The sequence below is a fragment of the Equus quagga genome, chromosome 11, assembly GCF_021613505.1.
Source record: "Equus quagga isolate Etosha38 chromosome 11, UCLA_HA_Equagga_1.0, whole genome shotgun sequence".
NCBI lineage: Eukaryota > Metazoa > Chordata > Mammalia > Perissodactyla > Equidae > Equus > Equus quagga.
Window position 1 is genome coordinate 72,585,051 of NC_060277.1, and position 19,924 is coordinate 72,604,974.

At 52.6% G+C, this 19,924-nt stretch overlaps 1 protein-coding gene across 2 annotated transcripts in view; it reads right to left on the minus strand.

Moving 5' to 3' along the window:
* Positions 1-19,924, minus strand: part of ABR (ABR activator of RhoGEF and GTPase) — a 179,500-nt gene that overhangs the window by 54,291 nt on the left and 105,285 nt on the right. For both annotated transcript variants that reach the window (XM_046676115.1, XM_046676116.1), the window contains exons 3-6: positions 17,233-17,331; positions 10,525-10,710; positions 4,983-5,090; positions 2,069-2,129 (exon numbers count right to left, since the gene is read on the minus strand). In XM_046676115.1, coding sequence (XP_046532071.1) covers positions 2,069-2,129; positions 4,983-5,090; positions 10,525-10,710; positions 17,233-17,331 — 454 coding nt within the window. The remainder of the gene's footprint in view (positions 1-2,068; positions 2,130-4,982; positions 5,091-10,524; positions 10,711-17,232; positions 17,332-19,924) is intronic.

Here is a 19,924-nt window from a genome sequence, read left to right on the forward strand (position 1 = left end):
ACCGAGTGGTCAGCCAGGGTTCATTCAATCCTCACTCTCCACTCCGAAGCTGACTTCAAAGACGGCATCGCAGGGACCAAAAAAATCCTGAACTCCAGGCCAAGGGCCTGTTTCACTGAGACTAAGCTTCCTTTTGGGGAGAGAAGAGGAAGCAAAGGGCCAAGTTCGTTTCCTTTTTTAGGGACGCAGAATTGAGACTCAACCAACTCCTAGGCCAGACCACAAAGAGCACTTCCCCTCTGATGTTCAAACAGACCAACGTCAGGTCCAGCTCCCTCCTTGACCCCGGCCATCAGGATCTGAACCAGGGGCCAGGGACACAGGACAGCTTCTGCCCAGCGACTAGTGTTCCCCCAGCTGTCCTGCTGGGGCAGCGGGAGAGGGGCTGCCTCAGGGCTTACCTCCATCACGCTGGTCTTTGACACAGGACAGCCTGAGGAGGTGAGGGGACGACAGCCCCTTGGACACAGCAGCCTCTGAGAAACAGCCAAGGAAACCTCATCCTCTCTCCTCCAGCAAACTGCCACCCCCCTCTGCCTTGACTAGGAGCTCCGGGTTACCACGGAGATGTGAAAGCAAAGGGACTGAGAAGGGTGCAGAACAAAACGCCTTGGGGGAGGGAAAAAGGTCCTAGAACCAGTCGTCTGCCACTCCAACACACAGGGGCCCAGAGCAGCTGGCCTGGAAGCAACACGTGACCCCCACACTCCAGCCAAAGGCAGCTTGAGTCATCCCTAAGGCGCTCCCTGCCTCAGAGAGCAGGGCCCCCCCGGTGTGCAGACACCTCCTTGTCCAGGCCTGCTTCAGCCTCCTCTGAGCACCTGCCTGACTGACAGCATGTGCCTGGCCCAGGACCCCCTCGCTGAGGGAGCAGCAGAGGATGCTCTAGGTCCCTTCCATCTCGTGGTGGGTGTGTGACCTTCACAAAGCAGCAGCCTGCCACACCCCCCTCTCCTGCCAGCATTTACCGCCGACCTTCTGCGCTAAGTGCCAAGACCTCAGCTCGAGGGTCTCCGGGGCTAGAAACCAAGCTCCTGGGAGCACCCAATTCCTTCCTGCTCTCCCAACCGCATGCACATTCTTCCCCCGCCGCGTTCCGCGAGGAGAGAATGTCGCGAAGACAGCGTGCGCACTCTGAGCACACAATACCTCCTCTCCTCTCTCCGGAAACAAAGAAACTCCCAACTTCTCCCTCCAGGCAGGACTGGCGCCCTCCTGGTCCAAGGCACTGCTGTCCAGGCCATCTGTCACTCTCTGATTGGCCCCTGCTGACCCCTTTCCAGCCCCAGGTTGCCATGCCTGTAGGTACAGCCTTGTCACTTTCCTTAACAGCCTCTCCAGGAAGTTGCCCACTGCCTCTCAAGCTAAGCCACGAATTCCCCACAGATCCTCAGAGGTATCTGGACCCTTTTAGCCTGGTCCTTCCATTTCTAAGCCACCCTGCCCCAAGTGGACCCCAGACTTCAACTCCAGGCTGGAAGCTGACCAGAATGGGGGTAAACGCAGATCCAGCCACTTGTGCCCCCTCTCTTCCCTGCTGCCCCCAAACCCTGATGGCCACATTTAAGCCCACTCCAGCGAGCCCCAGAAGCTGGAAGATACGCCACCTCCCAAGAGTGGGGGCCTGGGTTACCATAGGTGCAGTTACAGCAGAAGCGAATGATGAGGAGAATTTCCATGGCAGCCTCGGTCCCCACGGCAGGAGCATGTGGCCATCGCTCCCTGGCTCCCATCAGCAGCCCGGCCACTCAGGCACCTTGCCGGCTGCTGCTGCACAGCCTCCAGAATCAAGCAGCCGCTTCCGAGTGCTCCTCTAGCAGGGGGGGAGGGGAGGGGAGGGGAGGCGCGTGGCAAGGCGGGAGGAGGAGGAGGAGAGCGAGCCGCCTACTGGCATCCTAAGAAGGAGCACGTTTGTAGCTGGCCGGCTGCCTGGGGACAGAGGCTGGATTCCTCGCGTGCACGAGCTCACACACACGAACACACACACACACGAACACAAGCAGGGCACCGTAGTCCACAAAGCCAGACAAAGGAAGGTGACTCTTATCCAGCCTGTTCCCCAAAGTACCTTCCATGGTGACTGACGTGTGGCTGTCCTTGGAGTCCTTCGGACCTTTCACTTTGAGTTCCTGACAAACAGAGGAGAGGAATCATTACCTGGCCTGTCCCCTAAGCATCCCCATCCCCCACTGTGAGCATGGCAGGAAGAAGGGCTCTGAGACCCAGGGGAGCAAATGTGAGAAGAGAGATGAAGAACAAGGGACACGGGCCTCCCTCTGCCTCCTTGCTTCCCTGTACCACACCCACCGTCTCCTTGAGCCTTGTGGAGTCCAGCGGCCAGGTGCAGGAAAGGAGAGGCTCCAGGTAACAGAGGACGGCGATACTGATGCCTCTCAGCCCATCCATGAAAGCCCCTCCCTGGCGACTCTGAGGGCCTCCAGAAAATGAGTGGTGGCAAGAACAGGTCCCCCATCCTCCGCCCAGGGCTCCCCCCAGCAGCAGCCACTACTTAGGGGTCTATACACAACAGCTCAGGGCACACAAGGTTTGAGTGGATGAGCACCTGGGGTACCAGCTGATCTTTGGGGCAGGAGCAGCCCTTGAGATAAGGAGCGAGGGCTCCCGCACACCTGCACAGGGGGAAGCAGGATGGGTGCGCTTGGGGCCTAGAGGCTGAGCCCCACAGGGCAGTCCAAGCTCTAGCCTACCCATATGGAGAGGGGGTCAGCCAGCCCCCAGCCCCGCCTGACACTTGCCACCCACCAGTGCCTGTGCAAGGCACCAGACAGGAAACTGCAAGGACGGAGAGGAACACCCCTCCTGGATCCATGCAAAGTGACCGTGTACTGAGTGCTGGAAACAGGCTCCAGAGAGGGCTTATCTGATCCAAACCTCTTTTATCTGCCTTTAGAAAGAGAGGTTCCAGCTCCAGCCCTTGCCAAGGGACCAGTGTGGCCTCCAATTGGAGCTTTAATGCAATTCCCACTTGGAGGGCTGAGCGCTTAGAGTGGATCTCCAAGGCAGGTGTCGACAGGAAGGTGGGGGTGAGGTGAGGCCCAGGCCCCCAGGTGATGTTGCCTGCTCTCCTTTGGAGGGAGGAAATGCCCGAGCAGAGGGAGCTCCACATTTCCTACTCCTGCCTCAGGCTCTTTCCAGACAGAGACAACCCCGAGGGACTGAGCCTGGGGCTTGGGGGTGAGGGTGGGGATGTGGAGAGGGGGTTACTCAGCTCCTCGAGGTTCTGTCTCTCTCTGGCTGGTGTCTGGCTTCCCAGCTTTAGGGAATTTTTCTCCATGCCCACTCCAGTACAGCCTAGAGGTATGAAATCGCTCCTGCTGCAGAGGAAAAGGGCCTAATTGCAGTAATTAAGTGGTAGCGCCAGTAGGAGCCAGTAGGAAGCAACAGCATCAGCACATGAGTCAGGATGAGAAGCCACCTGGCAGCAGGCCATGGGCCTGGCTCTACCCTTGGGGACTGCAGGCATTGAGAGGGACCTGGGGACGAGAGCAGGGGTTTCTCCTGACCACAGAGAACGGGCAGTCAGCCTGGCTAAGAGGAGACTCCCCCACACTCTGCACCATACAAGACCCTGGGCACCCGGGCAGCCTTGGCAGGACCACTCTAACACAGATCAGGGGAATCCAGTTGGTTCCCAGGGAGGGCTGGGAGCCATGAGGGGAAGCACCATTTCTCCAGCTCGTGACTCCACGCAGAGGGACTTCCCCACTCCTCATTCCATCCTCCCAGGCAGAAGGTGATTCACCTGATCCCCAGGTTTGGGAGAAGGAACTGAGCTCAGCCCTCCTCTCTCTGCCCGCAATAGATGTGTTTAATTGTGGAGGGGAAGTGTTAGCAAGCCCAATGTGGCTACAAATCCAAGTCCACATTTTTCCAATCTAGCCTTTACTAGTAATCAAACTGACATTTTCATTTCTGTCCGCCTAACTCTTGTGCTGCCTCTGGCTGATTCCAAAATTGGGTATAACCCATAACCCCACTAGTTTCACAAAAACATCCTGCAGCTCATCAACTTTCCCAGCATCAGAGCCGAGATGGGAAAGCAAAGGGTCCAGGGGGGCCTATAAGGCAGGACTTCCAAAACTGCAGACGGAGCCCCCATCCCCGGAACCAGAGGTTCTCTTGCCCTGAGCTTGGAGCTGATGCTGCGACTGCAAGGCCAGTGGCTTGGGGGTGTCACTGAGATCTTTCTGGCTAATAGGGCAAGCTGCGCTGTGCTCCTGAAGGATCCTAGAGCCCCTCGCTGCCACATCCTGGACAGAAGTGTCGATGGCAGACAATGCCACATCTTTGCCCTGCAGAGGAGCACAGAGGGAAGGTGTGCCTGCAGCAGCAGAGACAGGTGTATTCACAGCCCACGGGTCTAGGGCTTCTTCCCACATAAGCGATCCTTGTCCTCTCTCTGTTTGTGGGATTGCAAGGATCCTAAAAGACCACCTAGTCCAGACTTCCTCAAATCTTCCTGATCATAAAAATCACCTGGGAAGCTTGTTAAAAATACAGACCTCTGGGGCCCCCCCAAACCTTCTGAACGGAGGCTCCATGGAAGGTGCCTGCCAATCGGCATATTAAACAGTGCCTGGTGGTTATCGAGCAAGTTTGGGATGAGCTGGACAAATCCAGACACCTCACTCTACAGAAGACGAAATAAGGCCAAGAGAAGGGAAGTGACTTGCTCAAGGTCACCACACTGTGGGAGAATACACCTTTTTCTTTTCTTTTTTGCCTCCCCTGTTCTAATACAGAATAACCTAAAAGAGAATAACAAAATCAAACAAATCGATTTTTTTATATTAAGAGGAAAACGTCAAGTGCAAAAAAGCAAATGTCAGGCTAAGTGTTACCCATCAGAAGAACTGTTTCCCTAACTGGCAAGCAGGGGAGGAGAGGCCCAAAGGCTGGAAGGCTCTGAGCAGCCCCCAAAGACCTGAGTTGTAGGGGTGGCTGTGCAGGGAGCTGCCCACCTCGGAGATCTTCTGGAATTGGTTGTTGGACTGGCTGCACTTCTCAGCTGTCTCCAGAGCGACTTTATAGTTATCCACAAACGCTTTGTACACACCAAGCTGGCTGGCCTGCAGGGAGAAGAGAGAAGGGGAGAGAGGAGGTCAGAAGTGGGATGGGGAGAGAGGATTAATGAATGGATGAAAGCTTAACCAGAGCACCTGGAGTTCCCTTAGCACTCAGAATCTCTAACTCAGCTCCAAAGGGCTAGCTGGGAACAGAGGCGAAAGGCAGGATGAACATACTACAGTATCCCTTTGAACTTGACAGTTTCCATGGAAACCCGGCTCAGCCAATAAGGTTAATAAGGGGGTACTGGTGGTTGGGGGGAGCAGAGCAGGGCCTTTGTTGGCATGCTAGAAATTCAACTCATCTTAGCGTTTGGCTTTATTTAGCATCATCAAGGTCTTGCAGGATTTGAAGCCCCTTAATGCCCCATAGCTCTTTCACATGCTGGAATTAGCTGGAGGAGGGAGAGACAGGGAGCAGTGTGGGCATGCGTGGCCTGCTCATGCCACCTCCCCACGTTGTGAGGCACAGCATTTAAAGACACAGTCCCCACCTCCCCTCAGCTTCTAGGTCCCTGTCCCCACCTCTTCAGCCTCCAAGGAGCCAGAGGCCCTGCCTCATTACATGCATGTCACTCTGAACCTAACACAAAGCTTTCCACAACTTATGACCACACAGAGGCTCGCCTCCCATGAGAGGCAGAACAGATGCCATCACCCCTTTCTGCAAAAGGGAAACCGAGGCTCATTAATTCAATCCCTCAAATAGTTATGGAAAGGCTTCTCTGGGCTGTGCATAGGCATTTCCTTTTAAGGGAGCAAAGGGTGGAAATTTAAATTAAAACCACAATGAGATACTATTTCACACCCATCAATCTAGCCAAAATTTAAAAGTCTAATGATCTCAAGGGTTGGCAAGAAAGTGGGGAAATAGGAACTTTTATAGACTGCTTGTGGGGATGTAAATTAGTACAATTATTTGGAGAGTAATTTGTCAATTACTAATAGAGTCGAAGACATTCACAGCTCAGCCTACTACCTAGCAAACCACTTCTACATACGAATTCTAGGGCTTTGCTGTCCAATGCAGGAGCCACTCGATACCTGTGGCTACCGAGCACCCGAAATCTGGCTAGTCCAAATTGAGATGCGCTGTGAGTGTAAAACACACCCTTGGGGCTGGCCCAGGGCGCAGTGGTTAAGTTGGCACGTTCCACTTCAGTGGCTTGGGGTTCACCAGTTTGGATCCTGGGTGTGAACTTATGCACCGCTTGTCAAGCCATGCTGTGGTAGGCGTCCCACATATAAAGTAGAGGAAGATGGGCACGGATGTTAGCTCAGGGCCAGTCTTCCTCAGCAAAAAGAGGAGGATTGGTAGCAGATGTTACCTCAGGGCTAATCTTCCTCAAAAAATAAAATAAATAAATAAATAAAATACACCCTGGATTGCAAAGGCTCAGGATGTAAAAGAGAATGTAAGTAAATTATCACATTCATTTTTCAATATTGATTACATTTCAAAATGATAATATTTTAGGTGTATCGGGCTAAATAAAATATATTCTTAAAAGTAATGTCACCTGTTTATTTTTACTTTATCTTATTTCATTTTTATTTTTTAAAATGCGGCTACTAGAAAATTTAAATTGTCTATGTGGCTCACATTATATTTCTACTAGAGAGTGCTGCTCTGGACAAACTTGCATTTGTGTGCGCCCAAAGAAACGTGAGCAAGGGTATCCACTGCCTCGCTCTTCCTCTTGTGGAAAGACTGGAAACAAATGCTCACAAACAGAGGAAGCTGTACACGCGCTGCAGTTAGAATGAATGAACTACATCTATGCGTAGCAACATAGACAAGTTTCAAAGTGAATGCTGGTTGAATTGCAAAATATATAAAATATGACATATATACACACTTACATTCATTTAAAAAGGGCATGCAATGACATACAAAGATATAGATATGTAGGAAAAACACAAACTACCGTTTAGAAGGCTACACACCAAATTCATGCCAGTACTAGCTTCTCAGCTGGGTGGGAGGGCAAGAGGAAAGGCGGAGGAGAGAGCAGCTTCATCTTCATCTGTCATGCTTTATTTTCTTAATTAAAAAGTTTTGCCGTGTATCTTCAGAGCTTAACATGTGTTAATTCTGGGCGGTGAGTACCCAGTTGTTTGCTACAGGACTCTAGATTTTCTGGTTTACGTTTTTTTCAATGAAGTAGTAAGGAGTCTCAGCTGCTGCGGGGCCTCCTCAGGGGCTCCCACCAAGGTGATGGAGAAAATGGGCCGCCCCCAAGCCCTACCCGGACCACTCTGCTTTCTGCAGAATCCTTGTGCTCCTCAAGGACCCAAAATGGTGGGGCAGAGGGTCTGGAGGCGCCCAGGGGAGAGACAAAGCCACCAGAGGAAGCTGGCAGGTGGGGCCCAGGAAAGCCAGAGAGGAAAGTGAGAACCGGGATGCTTGCGGAGAAGCCAAGGCCAGAGCCATGTAGGTCTCAGCACCAGACAGGCCAGATTTCTCAAAAAGAAAAACCTTAGGAGAGGGGCAGGAAGGGATGGAGTTTGTTTCCTTTTTCGGGGGAGTACTGGCCCATGGGTGCCCCAAGCTAGTGGAGATGTGCTGGACAGTCACTTCCTAAAGCAGAGTAAAAATCATTGCTATTCTTCTTCCAGGAATGTGCCCTCCTTGTCCCTATTTCCCGCAAGAAGGATAAAGGCTGGGGACCTAGGCTGGAACACGATCTTCCCATCCCACTGCCAAAGGAGGTAGCAGGAGGGGAGCTAGAAGCAGGAGCCACCTGGGCAGAAAGTCACCAGCCATCGCAGGCCATCCACAATGCACCCTCGTCTGGAGGCCCCATGTACTGGCCTGCCAGGGTCATTAACTGGGAAGTGGAGGTTGCTTGGAAACAGGAGCCTGGCACTGGGGTGATCTCATAAAACAAATAGCAGAGATGCTAATTCTCTTCTCTGGTAAGGGATAATCAAATACCCCAAGACCAGCTGAAAATAAACTGCCTCCAGATGCCTGGCTGGCCCTGGATCCACCCAGGTGCCCCGCAGGCCTGCAGCCCCCTGGGGCTTCAGACATCAGTCCATGATGCTGGGGGAGGGAAGGCGAGTAGCAAATTCATCAGCAGCCCTGGAGCTGAGGCCAGAATAGGGAACCCTGGTGGCAGGAGGGTCCAAGTGATAAAGGTAACCCCAGAGACCTTCCACTATGCTCCAGGCCACTCACCCTCCCGCCCCTGGGTTTGCTCCCTTTTGCTCTCCTGAGGGCTGACGAGAGGCTGCCCCTCTAAGCCAATCAGCTCAGGCTCCTGGGACCAGGCTGGCGTGATAACTGGGGTTCACCACCCTGAACGGGGGCAAGCACTCTGGGTCTGCCAGAACCAGAAGCGCGAAGATCCCTTACTGGAGGAAGGGAACTTCCTCTTCCTTCCTACTGGAGGAAGAGGCCTTCTGGACTGCCTCTTCCCAGTAATAATAATCATCATAATAACAGTAATGATGACAGCTAACTATTATTTACTAATTTACTATGTTCCAGGCCCTGTTCCAAGTACTTTTCAGGTATTAACTCACTTAGTCCTCCCAACGATCCAATGAGGTAAATACTATCATTATCCTCATTTTTACAGATGAGGAAGCTGAGTCACAGAGAGGTTGGATAAGTGGCCCAAAGTCACAAGTTTAATCCGTGGCAGAGCCGGGATTCAAACCCAGCTGTGACCTGGCTCTAGAAGCTATGCTTGTCTCCACAACACTGCTGGTGTCTCAGGACACAGACCTCAGGCCCTGTGACATCTCCCTCAATGCCATTCCAAGTTCTCCCTAGTCCCAGTGGTCAAGGTCATGATGTACTCATTCATTCATTCATTCATTCATTCATGTATTGAGCACTGAGCTGCTTCTTGGGGGGGGTGGTATCTAATGATGAAAAAAATACAGTCTGCCTTCCTGGAGCCTATGGTTTGGGGGAGACAGGCAGTTACAGTATTAACTGAGGGGACAAGCATAAGAGCTTTGTTCAAGGGTCTGGGAAGACGTCTCTGAGGAGGTCACTTCTAAGCTGGGAACTGACCAGGAGAAGCCAGACACAATGGGGAAGGGCATTTCGGGCAGCTAGAGCCTCCAGTACACAGAGGTCAAGAATGCCAGAAGTATGAACTGAGAACAGAAAGTTCAAGTCAAGGGGCACAGAGGGTGAGGGAGGCAGCAGCCAGAGGCCAGGGGTGGGCAGAGGCCAGTACGTGAAGGGTCTCCTAAGCCATTCCTCAGAGTATGGCCTTTATCCAGTGGGCAAGGGGGAGCCCCTGAAGGGATTTAAGCAGGGCAGAAGGATGGTCTGGTCAGGAGTTTAGATAACTCTCCTGCAGCTATGTAGAAGTGGAAGGCAGAAGGGGAGGCAGGCCTGGGTGCAGGAGCCGGTCACGAGGCTACAGCAGTGGTTCAGGTGAGGGCGCCAGAGCAAGTGGAGAGAAGCAGGTGGCTGAGAGCATTAAAAAGTGGACTCCAGGAGACAGAGGGAGAGAGGGGTTGGGGGAGGGGAGGAGCCAAGGATGAGTCCAAGGAGTCACTGATGGATGAGGATGGGATGGTGGCAGTGCCCAGAGATGGAGGCAGGAAGAAGAGCAAAGAACTTCAGAGACAGAGAGTTCAGTTTTGAACATGCTGAACTTGAAGCCCTAGGAGTGTCCAACAAGAGTTTTCTCCAGTGTAAGAAAAGTAGAGGCCTGTCCGTTCAACAGGCCCGCCAGTGCAGGAGGGGAAAAGAGAGGCGCAGCTCCCTGCCCCCCACCGTTCACACCCCAGAACAACGGCCGCTGACTCCAGGTCTCCTTGCTGCCCACTGGGCTGGCAGAAGTTATGGGGGGAGAAGCGGGTGGGGGGTCCCGTGGGTCTGACCTGGGGGTCCTCCAGGGAACACAGACAGAGAGCTGGGGAGAGGGGTCACGGAAGCCCTGAGAAGACCTCCACGATCCCTTCCCAACACAAAATCTGCATGGATTCTACCTTCTCATGCTTTTTCCCTCCCCGGCGATGGTGGTGGCAGGGGGCTGGGCTCTTTATGCTTTCTGCTCCGGGGTCCTCGGGCAAGGACCGTTAGCTGACACGGTCTCCCATCCGACCGTTTCATTTCAGAGGTGGTACAGAGGTGCAGGGAATGCCTGTCCGCTTGGCGCACGCCCCTCTGTCAGCTGAGTAACAGCAGACCTGAAGCCCAGCAGCGGAGCCTCTGCTCCAGCCCTGGAGCCCCCTTGGTTAGAAGCAACGCCCTGCCAGGAGCACCATGCACCCGGCCTGTCTCCAGCAACCCTAGAAGCACTCGAGGGCTTCACTGGGGGAGTCTGGGAGTCGAGGCAAGGGGACTCAGAAACGACCCAGTCCTTCAAGGAGGTCAGGAGGGCTAGGACTCACCCGTCCTCTCCCAACACCACCAGCTCCATTGAAGCCCCCGAAAAGGCCCCTCCATCAACAGGAGACTCACCAGCTTCTGGAAGAGGTGGCCCATGGTGACCTGGCTGTCCCACTGCTGCACCTTGGGGCAGAGGTTGTCATAGAACTCCTTGTGGATCTCGTAGATGTCCTGGATCTTGTAGAAGATGGTCTCGATCTGTTGGATGGTGAGCACGGGCTGGGAGGTGGTGGCTGTGGCCTTCAGGGGTTTCATGGGCTGGGAGAGAGGAGGAAGACAGAGTGGAGGTGAGAGGTGAATAAGCCAGAGCGTCAGCAGGCCCAGGGCACTGATTAGCCCTCCCTGCTGCTCCAGTTCTGCCTGACAAGGCCACTGAGGGCAGGGAACCTGGAGCGTGGTTTATATCAAGCAGCTGCTGTGACAGGCCCCAACAAGCCATGAATTACTGCAAGGAGAGGGAACCTGATAGCCAGAGCCTGGTCCTGCAGCCCTGCCAGGCCCAAGCAGTGGTGCCAAGACACATTTCCTTCACCCTCCATCTCCCCTGCTGGGGTTCCCGGTCCCTGGCCTGTACTGGGCTTGCTTGTTGGTTTAACAGGATCCATGTCTTTCTTCCATAATGGCCTCATGCTCTGAGTCATGAGCTCCCTTGTCACACTTCAGTGGAAGGGAGGGTTGACTGGGAACTCGACTCTTCTGCTGTTTCCTTCCAAGAAATGATTCTAGGACTTGGGCGTAGAGTCTCGAAGAGACCCAAGACCAACCTCAGTTGCACTGATATCTCAAGTTCTCATCACTTAGTATAGAGAGAATGAGCAGGTGGCATACAGGCCACTGTCCTCCCTCCTATACCCATGGCAGACATTGCTAAGCAATCACAATGATCTTTCTCACTGACCCTGGTTGTAGTCTTAGGCTCTTTCTCAACGCCGAGGTTGACGTGCACGGTGAAACCTATCTGTCATCTCTGATTGTCTACACCAAGATTGTCCAGGGCCTGCAGGTTGAGAGGATGATGTAACGACAGTAACTCAGGACCATCCCAGAACACTTGCTGGGAGCTGAAACCATCACTTTAATGCCCAACAGTAGGACTGTGGGAAAATGGGACTTGGGTGTATTTTCTTCACTGTGATTTTCTAAATCACTTACAATGAGTAAATCTTAATTTTATAATCATGAAAACAGCTATTAAAATTCATAGTTGAAACAAAAAGACTGATACTGAAAGATAGCTCCTCCTTGGTTGGCCTTTCCTCAGCCCCAAAGCCCCCAAAGATGTCCAGACTTTCCTCTAGGAGAAAGGCTCTGGAAACCTGCCACACAGAGGGGGCCTGGGAGGGGAGGGGACGTTTACCTGGAAGACAGAAGCCTGAGCAGACATGGCTGATGCTCTTCATCTAGCTGAAGGGCTGTGTGGAAAGAGGCCTTTGACTTAGTCTGGGTCCCTCTAGCAACCCAGGAGCAGCAGGAGATGTTATGGGGACAGGTGGGGACTCTCTAGAGCTGCCCCCCACTGTCCCATTGGATCAGATAGCGAGCTTTCCGACAAGAGAAGCGTTCTAGCTGGACTGGAGGTGATGCCTACACTGAGGGAGACCAAAGTTATCACTGGCTCACTCTGAGCGATGACCACCAGCTCGAGCCAACCACAGCAGCCAACCTCCCAGCCAAGCTTCACCGCGTCCTCTCATATGCCTCACTCTGATGGTGGCAGAGCCCAAGTCTGTCCACAAGAGGAAGTCCCATCTACTCAAATACCCAGACTATGCTCCGACTTCTAGCTCCCTCATCCTCCCAGTTCTGAAAAGTCCAGACTTTTCAGATAAAGGCAGGAAAAAGCAGAAGCTTTCCTTCTGACCCTCTCAGCACTGGAGCCAACTAACCCTAATGTCCAGCCAGCCCTTTGCTAGGGACACAGGATGAGGTTAACCTGGCACAGGCCAGCAGTGTGGGTTTGAGTCCCAACTCTGCCACTTAATAGCTGTGAGCAAGTCACTTAGCATCTCCGGGCCTCAGACACCTCCTTTATAAAACCAGGATGACATTACCCTTTCAAGAATGCTGAGAGGAAGATCAAAAGGCATAATTTATACAAAATATCTAGTATGTGTCTGGTACACAGAAAGCAATCTATAAATGTTAGCTGCTACTATTATTACCACTCACCCTAGAAATAATGGATCCAAGTGCCTAACGTGAGGCCAGCCTGGGGTATTCAGTGATTCACAACACACACCCAACCCCTACCTCCATGGAGCCCCCATCTAGTAGGGGAGACAGACAAACACACAATTACACATAAGTACAATGAAGGAAATAAGAAGGGGCCTCTGAGACAGGGTGGTGAGGACAGCTTCTCCAAGAAGGGAACATTCACCCTGAAATGGAAGCATAGGGGCAGAGGGGACAGTATTCCTGGTCATGAGGCAGGAATCAGCTCAGAGAGAGAGGGGAGCTGGAAGAAAGCCAGGGGCCTGAGTGCCTTGGGCAAGGGGAGGAGAGGAGCCTAGAGCAGGGCTGGAGGGTGGGCAGGAGCCAGATCCTGCAGGGAGAAAGGAATGTGGCTTTGCAGCCCATCCTCTGACCTGGCTCTTCCTGGAGGGATTTAAGAAGGAGAGTGATAGGGCTCCAATTTTCTTTTCAGGAGATTATTTTTATGACTCACACTCCTTGCTCTGGAGAACATTATAATCTATTTGGGTAAACTGGACCGACATGAATGAAATGATTTAGTGGACAAAGCAAGATAGGGTATTACCCAACTTGGACTGTAAATGCCAACCAAGTGGTCCCAAGATTGTGCTGGCACAGCTCAAAGGGCTTCACAGAGGAGGTGACAGGAACAGGGCCCTGAGGGTTGGGAAGATCTGAGCAGGTGGAGGCGTGGGGCCTGGGTAAGCATGCCAGGCAGGGAAACAGAAGGAGCCAGGAGAAAGGGAATATGATTCTCCCAACCCCAGGTGGGCAGCCACACTCAGCTCCATGGCTCCTCACACTCTGGAGGACACAGAGATGGCCTCAGGATCACTGTCCTAGTTTATCCTTGTTACCTCTCCCCAGGATCCAGTGGAGGAATAAGTCACCACAGAGTCCCAGAACCTCTAATCCCTGTCCCTGCCGTGGTGCAATCCCCTCTGAGGGGGATAAAGGACACAGGGAGGGGACAGTCCTGGGAAGGCAAAGGGATCAGGATTTCTCAGAAGCTGCTGGGGAAGCACTCAACTGCCACCCACGCAAAGACAAGACACAACTGCCCTGCTTCCTCCTAACGTCCCACTCTGTCTACAAAAGGGGAAGAGATGGGCGCTCACCAGTGGTGGGTCACATGCACGGGGCCTGCACTCAGGCGTCACACGGTTCTCAGGACAAGGTTGGGGACCTTTGGTCTCAGCCCTGATTTCACTTGGGGGGAGGGGAAAGTGCAGGGTGCGTGCCCTTGGCTGGCCGGAGACCGGAGACTGTGGAAGCCTGCTACTTTTATCTGGTGAAGCCCCAAATAAAGGCCTCGCGTTGAGGGACAGAAAGCCAAAAGGCAAAGGCAGCCCAATACTGAGCTTTGAAATCCAGCACCACTCTTCTGCCAAAGAGCCAGCACACTGGTCCCCCCTTCCCTCCTCCCAGAATCCTGCGGCAGAGGGCAAGGGCGCGAGTCTCCATTTTATCAGGGAGAAACTATTCTTAGAGGATCCCTGAGTGACCTCAGAGCCAACCCTGGCTCTCGATTTCCCATGCAGCGCTTCTCAGGGAAACGGGCCAGGCGGGTTGAACTCGCAGTGGGACTTCACACAGCCATTTGCCTGCTCTGTCCTCCAGCAACCTGCCTTTCGAAACAGGGGAAAGAAACCTGCCCACTTCCTCCACCTCCTATCCCAGATGGCCTGGAGGCTGCTAACCTATGGCCTCAGTTACTCCTTCTCCGGGAACCCAGGAAAGAAGGCATCCCTAACCTACTTGACAGATAAGCAACCTGAGAACTCCACAGCAAACGGCCAGAATGAGAGTCTAAGAGAAGAGGGCCAGTGCTGGTCCAGTGACGGGAGGTGCTGCAGGCCAGATGCAGTATCCAAACTCATTTCCCACAGTCGGGGAGATGCAGAATATATCCATCTGGTTTGTCTCCCTTCTTCCACCCCCCACCTCGGCTCAGGCTCCCAGACCCCCTTCACTTGTAATCTGAACCCATCAGGAACCTGGAAGGTTCCAGAAGATTATCAAATCTTGCTGCAGCCAGCAACCCAGGGGACAGGAACAGAGGCTCCTGTGTGGTGTCCCTGTCTGTGCCCGTGTGTGTACACAGTCTTGGGTACACACGCCCAGCCGTTTGCATATCAGGAAGTGTTAAGCTGAGGACAGTCAAACACGCAGAGCTGTGGGAATGGGGGTGGGGTGATGAGCAGGAGATATGGGAGTGGGAGGAGGAGGGAGCAGAGGAGAGATTTTCTTCTCTGAGCCCCTTTATCAGATCACCCCAAAGAGCAAGGGGCTTAGCTCTGCGGTAGCTGGGATGGGAGGGCCCCCACCTCAAGGAGGGGACAGGGATGGCTTGATTCCTGATCTTGAAGCTGTGGCTGTGGAGGGTCCTGCCCCCTCTTCCTGGGGCCCTCCCAGGCCTCCCAGCTAGTCCCCCCACCCCATCTCGCTCTTGCCTCTGTTCAGGAAAGAACCAATCAGGGGCCCAGGATGAACAAGCTGCAGGGAGAGGAGAGACTGGCCCTGGGTCACCTCAGGGCTGGGGACCCCAGCCTCACAGTTTTTGCCAGGCAAGGAAGGAGTGTCTTGGCTCCTAAATCTGTTTTCTTTACCCGGACAAACGGAAACTCAAATTAGGCCCAATGACAGGTGAGAATGCAAGTTGGAATCTAAGAGTGGCATGCTTCTGACGAGGACACGCGCCTCCCCTTCCTGCAGGGAAAGGGTGTGTCGACAGAAACAAACAGGCCCTAACCTGTATGCTCTCCCGGCATGGAGAGAACAATTCTATCAGCTGGCACCGAGGCTCTGTTCTAAGAGCATCACACACAAACTCACTTAGTCCTCACAACTGCCCACGAAGACAGCACTAATAGCAGCACACCTGGTTTGCAGACAGAGAAATGAGGCACAAAGGGTCACTAATCTGCTGAAGGTCTAGAGCTGGTGAGCAGTCAAGTGGAGATTCAAAGTCTGGTTCCTTTGTTTGAACTCCTTTCAACTATGCCTCTTTCTAGTAATGACGCCCCCTTCTTTTGGTACACCAATTCATACTTTATACGGTGTATGCCACATGCATCTGGTGAGTCATCCGGTGCCCTTCCTTCAGCTAATATTTGAATGCCTAAGTACCTGGCGTTGTACTAGTCCCCAAAAAGGATCACCTGATCTTCTCAACCCCATGAAGAAGAGAGGGAAAGCGATCGTATTATTCTCTTCAGAGGAGGAAACTGAGCTCAAGGAGGTTATGCATGGCTTGCCCAAAGCCAGTGGTTTTCAAACCCACAACGCATGTAAGAAATAATATGGCCCAGGACATACATATGTATATATACACAGAACAAACCAAAAGTTTCATGAAATAGTCCTGATTCTTACTATGTGTGATGCATGCTGATATTTTCTTTCTCATTTGTTTTAAAATGCTGGTTTAACCCACTACGCTGTTTTCACAGCCCACTAATGGGTTGAGATGCACAGTTTGAAAAACAGGGCAATACATCTATTACTAATGGCAGAGTCAACTCTTGCCTTTGTTCTGTCCCCAGACCAGAGTCCTTATCTACCTGCCACACTGTCCCTCACTTGAAAAACATTCCCATGTCTACAATAAACTCCTGGTGAGATCTACCACAAACTCAGCCCCGTGTGTTGCAAAGTATCTGCATGTTTCCATAGTCATTCCTTGGGTAATAAATGCCAAGTGCCCTGGGACACTGGGTGACAACATCTCACATCACAGCAAGTACATAAATGTATATCTTACAATTCTTATGAGTTTCTACTGATCACATCTGCATTTCCTATTCCTCCTTTTTCTGAAATCATCTTATGTCTCTGACTGCAAACACCCAGGGGAAAGAACTTTACATGCCACAATCACTCTGCATCATATCCAGACACATCTAATAAGCACTTTCTTCAAAGGCAAAAACATCTTACATCTGTGTAGTACTTTCACCGTTTGAAAACAGTTTAAAATTACCCCCTCAGTCAGAGTCTCACAACAATGCCTCCCTCTCAGAGCGGAAACTGAGGCATCTTCACAGAGGGCTGGGGTTGGTCTAATGCCTCGGAGATTTGGCGCTTCTCAAAATGACACAGGCAGCCCTCCACCTCACATTTCCTGCCACAGGGCCTCACGATGGCATGAATGGTTCACTAGGCCAGGTAGGAGGAAGGACTGGGACCAGGAATGACAAAGGTCTCAATTTGATTGACTGGCAGAGATTGCTCACAGTGTGGAGGTGGGGCTAGGCCTCCATCTGGACAGAGTACTGTGATCGATTAGTAATGCCTGTGCCACCGCGGCCATAGACCACGGGGGTGTTCGCTATCCCAAACCTGGTTGTGTTTCTTCTCTTGACTTTCCCAGAGCACATAACGGAGGGTCAGGGCTGAGGGGGACAGCTCCTTTCTGGCAATGACCCTGGCTGCCCAGTGCCAAGCTGTAAGCAGAGCAGTACCACAGATGGCCTCACGGGGAAGGACTGGTCCAGGTCCCTGTTCCTCTCCAACTCCGAAAGCAGTTTCAGAACACGACACTGTCCCACATGGGGACCACAAGACCCCAGAGCATAGACTCACCAGCAACAGGGCTTCCAGCTGGTTAATGTAGATCTCTTCGCTGGCCAGGAACCCCGAGAGAACCAGCTTCCTCATCTCCAGGCCCTTCCCTGCATCCACCTGTACGAAAGCAAACCAAAAGCCAATGGCTCGTGAGAAAGGAGGCCAAAGTCCTCAGTGGCCTGTTTTCTTGCCTTTTTTCTCTTCTTTATGTAACGCTTTCGTAGGGGATAAAAGCCAAATAGACTTATTAAAGGAAATCTGGAAAATACAGAAATATAAAAGGAAAAACAATCAGCCATATCCTACTGCTAACACCTTGCTTTGTTTCTTTCCCATCGTTTTTTCCATGTTTTCTTATTTGATATCCAACCATCCATCCATCTACTCACCCTTATAACAGTGAGCGAGATAACAAAGGACCTGGCCCCACGTGCGGGGGGCAGTTTAGTGGAGGATACAGACAGCCAAAGAAGAGAAATTAGAGTCATGACTTGGGCAGGGCCTGGTCACATGGAGGCACAGCAGGGAGGCAAGAAGGTCAGAGTCAGAGGACAGGCGATGTGACCCCAGAAGCAAGGTGGGGATGGACTGGAAGATGCCACACTGCTAGCTTTGGAGACAGAGGATGGGCCATGAGCCAAGGAATATAAGGGGCCTCTCACAGCTGGAAAAGGCATGGAAACGGATTCTCTTCCCTACAGCTTCCAGAAGGAGTGCAGCCTTGTTGACTTCTTCAGACGTGTGTGTAAGAGAATGAATCTGGGTTGTTTTAAGCCACTGAATGTGTGGTAATTTGTTTCAGCATCATTAGGAAACCAGTATGGATGCCAAGCTTCAGGGAAGGACAATAGTTATTGACTGAGGGCTTCACAAGTACCAGGCACTGTTCTAAGCGCTTTCCATGGATTAACTCACTGGAATCCCACAGTCTGGAAGGTGTTACCATTATCCCCCCGAGGCAGAAAGTGGAAACTGCCAGCTGCCTGGGGCTGTCCGCATTGCAGGCAGGCATCTCCCTCTGAGGAATGAGATCAGCGCCTGGAGCAGGGCCTGCAGGCCCGGCCCCAAGAGGTTGAGGGTCTGACGTCAGAACCTAGGCTTCCTCCCGGCGTGTCACACAAACGGTGCTGCATCCCAAGCCAGGCAAATGAGAAGTCGCCGTCCACGCTGGGGGCCAGTGCTCCCCTACCATGCCCCACTCTCCTCCTGTTCCCTGCCAACCAGGGATTTGCCTGAGGGCCTGGCAAACATCCTCTAAAGGAAGTCACCTGGGGCACACTGTGAGCTTAACAGTAGAGCTGGTTGGACTACGACCGTGGTGAAGACCTGGTGATTCGCAGCCCCTGCCAAGCCTTCATCCAGCCTGACATGAGCACAGACCCCTGTGACAGCCCATTTCAGCAAGACCCTGTCCTAAGGGTCTCCCACCTCAGAGTCCAATCTTTTTTTTTTTTTTGAGGAAGATTAGCCCTGAGTTAACATCTGTAGCCAATCCTCCTTGTTTTTTTGCTGAGGAAGACTGGCCCTGAGCTAACATCCATGCCCATCTTCCTCTACTTTATATGTGGGACGCCTGCCACAGCATGGCTTGACAAGGAGTGCCATGTCCGCACCTGGGATCCGAACCAGTGAACCCCGGGCCGCCAAAGCAGAACATGGGAACTTAATGGCTACACCACTGGGCTGGTTCATGAGTCCAATCTGGAAAGAGCATCCCCAAGATACCCACTCTGAGCCACATTCACTTAAAGTTTTGGCTGGCATGGGGGTGGAGGTGACAGAGAGCTTGGGGATGTGAAATCAAATTGTGTGCATTTTACCGACAGGAGGCCTGTTGCTCAGTTACTACCAAAAACCTCTTTCATCTTTTCTTTGCTTTCCCCAGACCTCACATGTTCCTGGTTTAGAATTATCTGAAATTCACAACTCTTTCTTCAACCGTGGGAGGCTATTCTTCTCTCAGAAAACACCAGGCTGGACATTCATTCATTCATTCCCCACTATGTGCCAGACACTGGGAATACACTGAGGGAGACAGTCTCTGCCCCCAAAGAGCCCTCCAGAGGTGGTACTCACACGCCCAGCATCTCCAAGGTGAGTTCTCTGAAGAGTTCAAGGCCCCCACAGTCCACGCCATGCTGCTTGCCAGTCCCCCGGCACAGGGAAGCTGCCTTCTGAGTGACACTGTCCCCACTTCCTTCCCGAGAGGAGCTTACGAAATGCAGCCACGGTGGGCTCGTTCATCCCCAGCATTTTACACAGTCTGCTAGGCTGAAAGTCTGTCAGCTCCAGGCCCCCAAATCCAACAGGTCAAGTGACTCCGGCAGGGACAGTATCTATAAGGAAGGCTTAGCCAGGCCCGGCCCGGTCTTCTACAGAGCTTAGAGGTTAAGTGGTACCTCCAAAGGTTTGGTTCTAGGCCAGGCCAAGACACAGTCTGTCCAGGAGCTTGACCTCCTCTCAGAAAACAGTGAGGACTGAACAGACAGGGCGGCCTGCAATCCAGAGCCTTAGGCCACAGGGCTCCACGGATAGCAGAATTCAGCCCCTGGGTCACACCAGTTTGCAAGGAGCACCCTGTGGGATCTGCTCAGAGTAGATCCCCTGGGGAGAGGGCTGTGCCCACACCAAGCATCAGCCTCAAGAGAGCTGGCCCCTCTCTGAGCTGAGACAATAAGGGACATCCAGCCCATTCACTCATCTCCTTAGC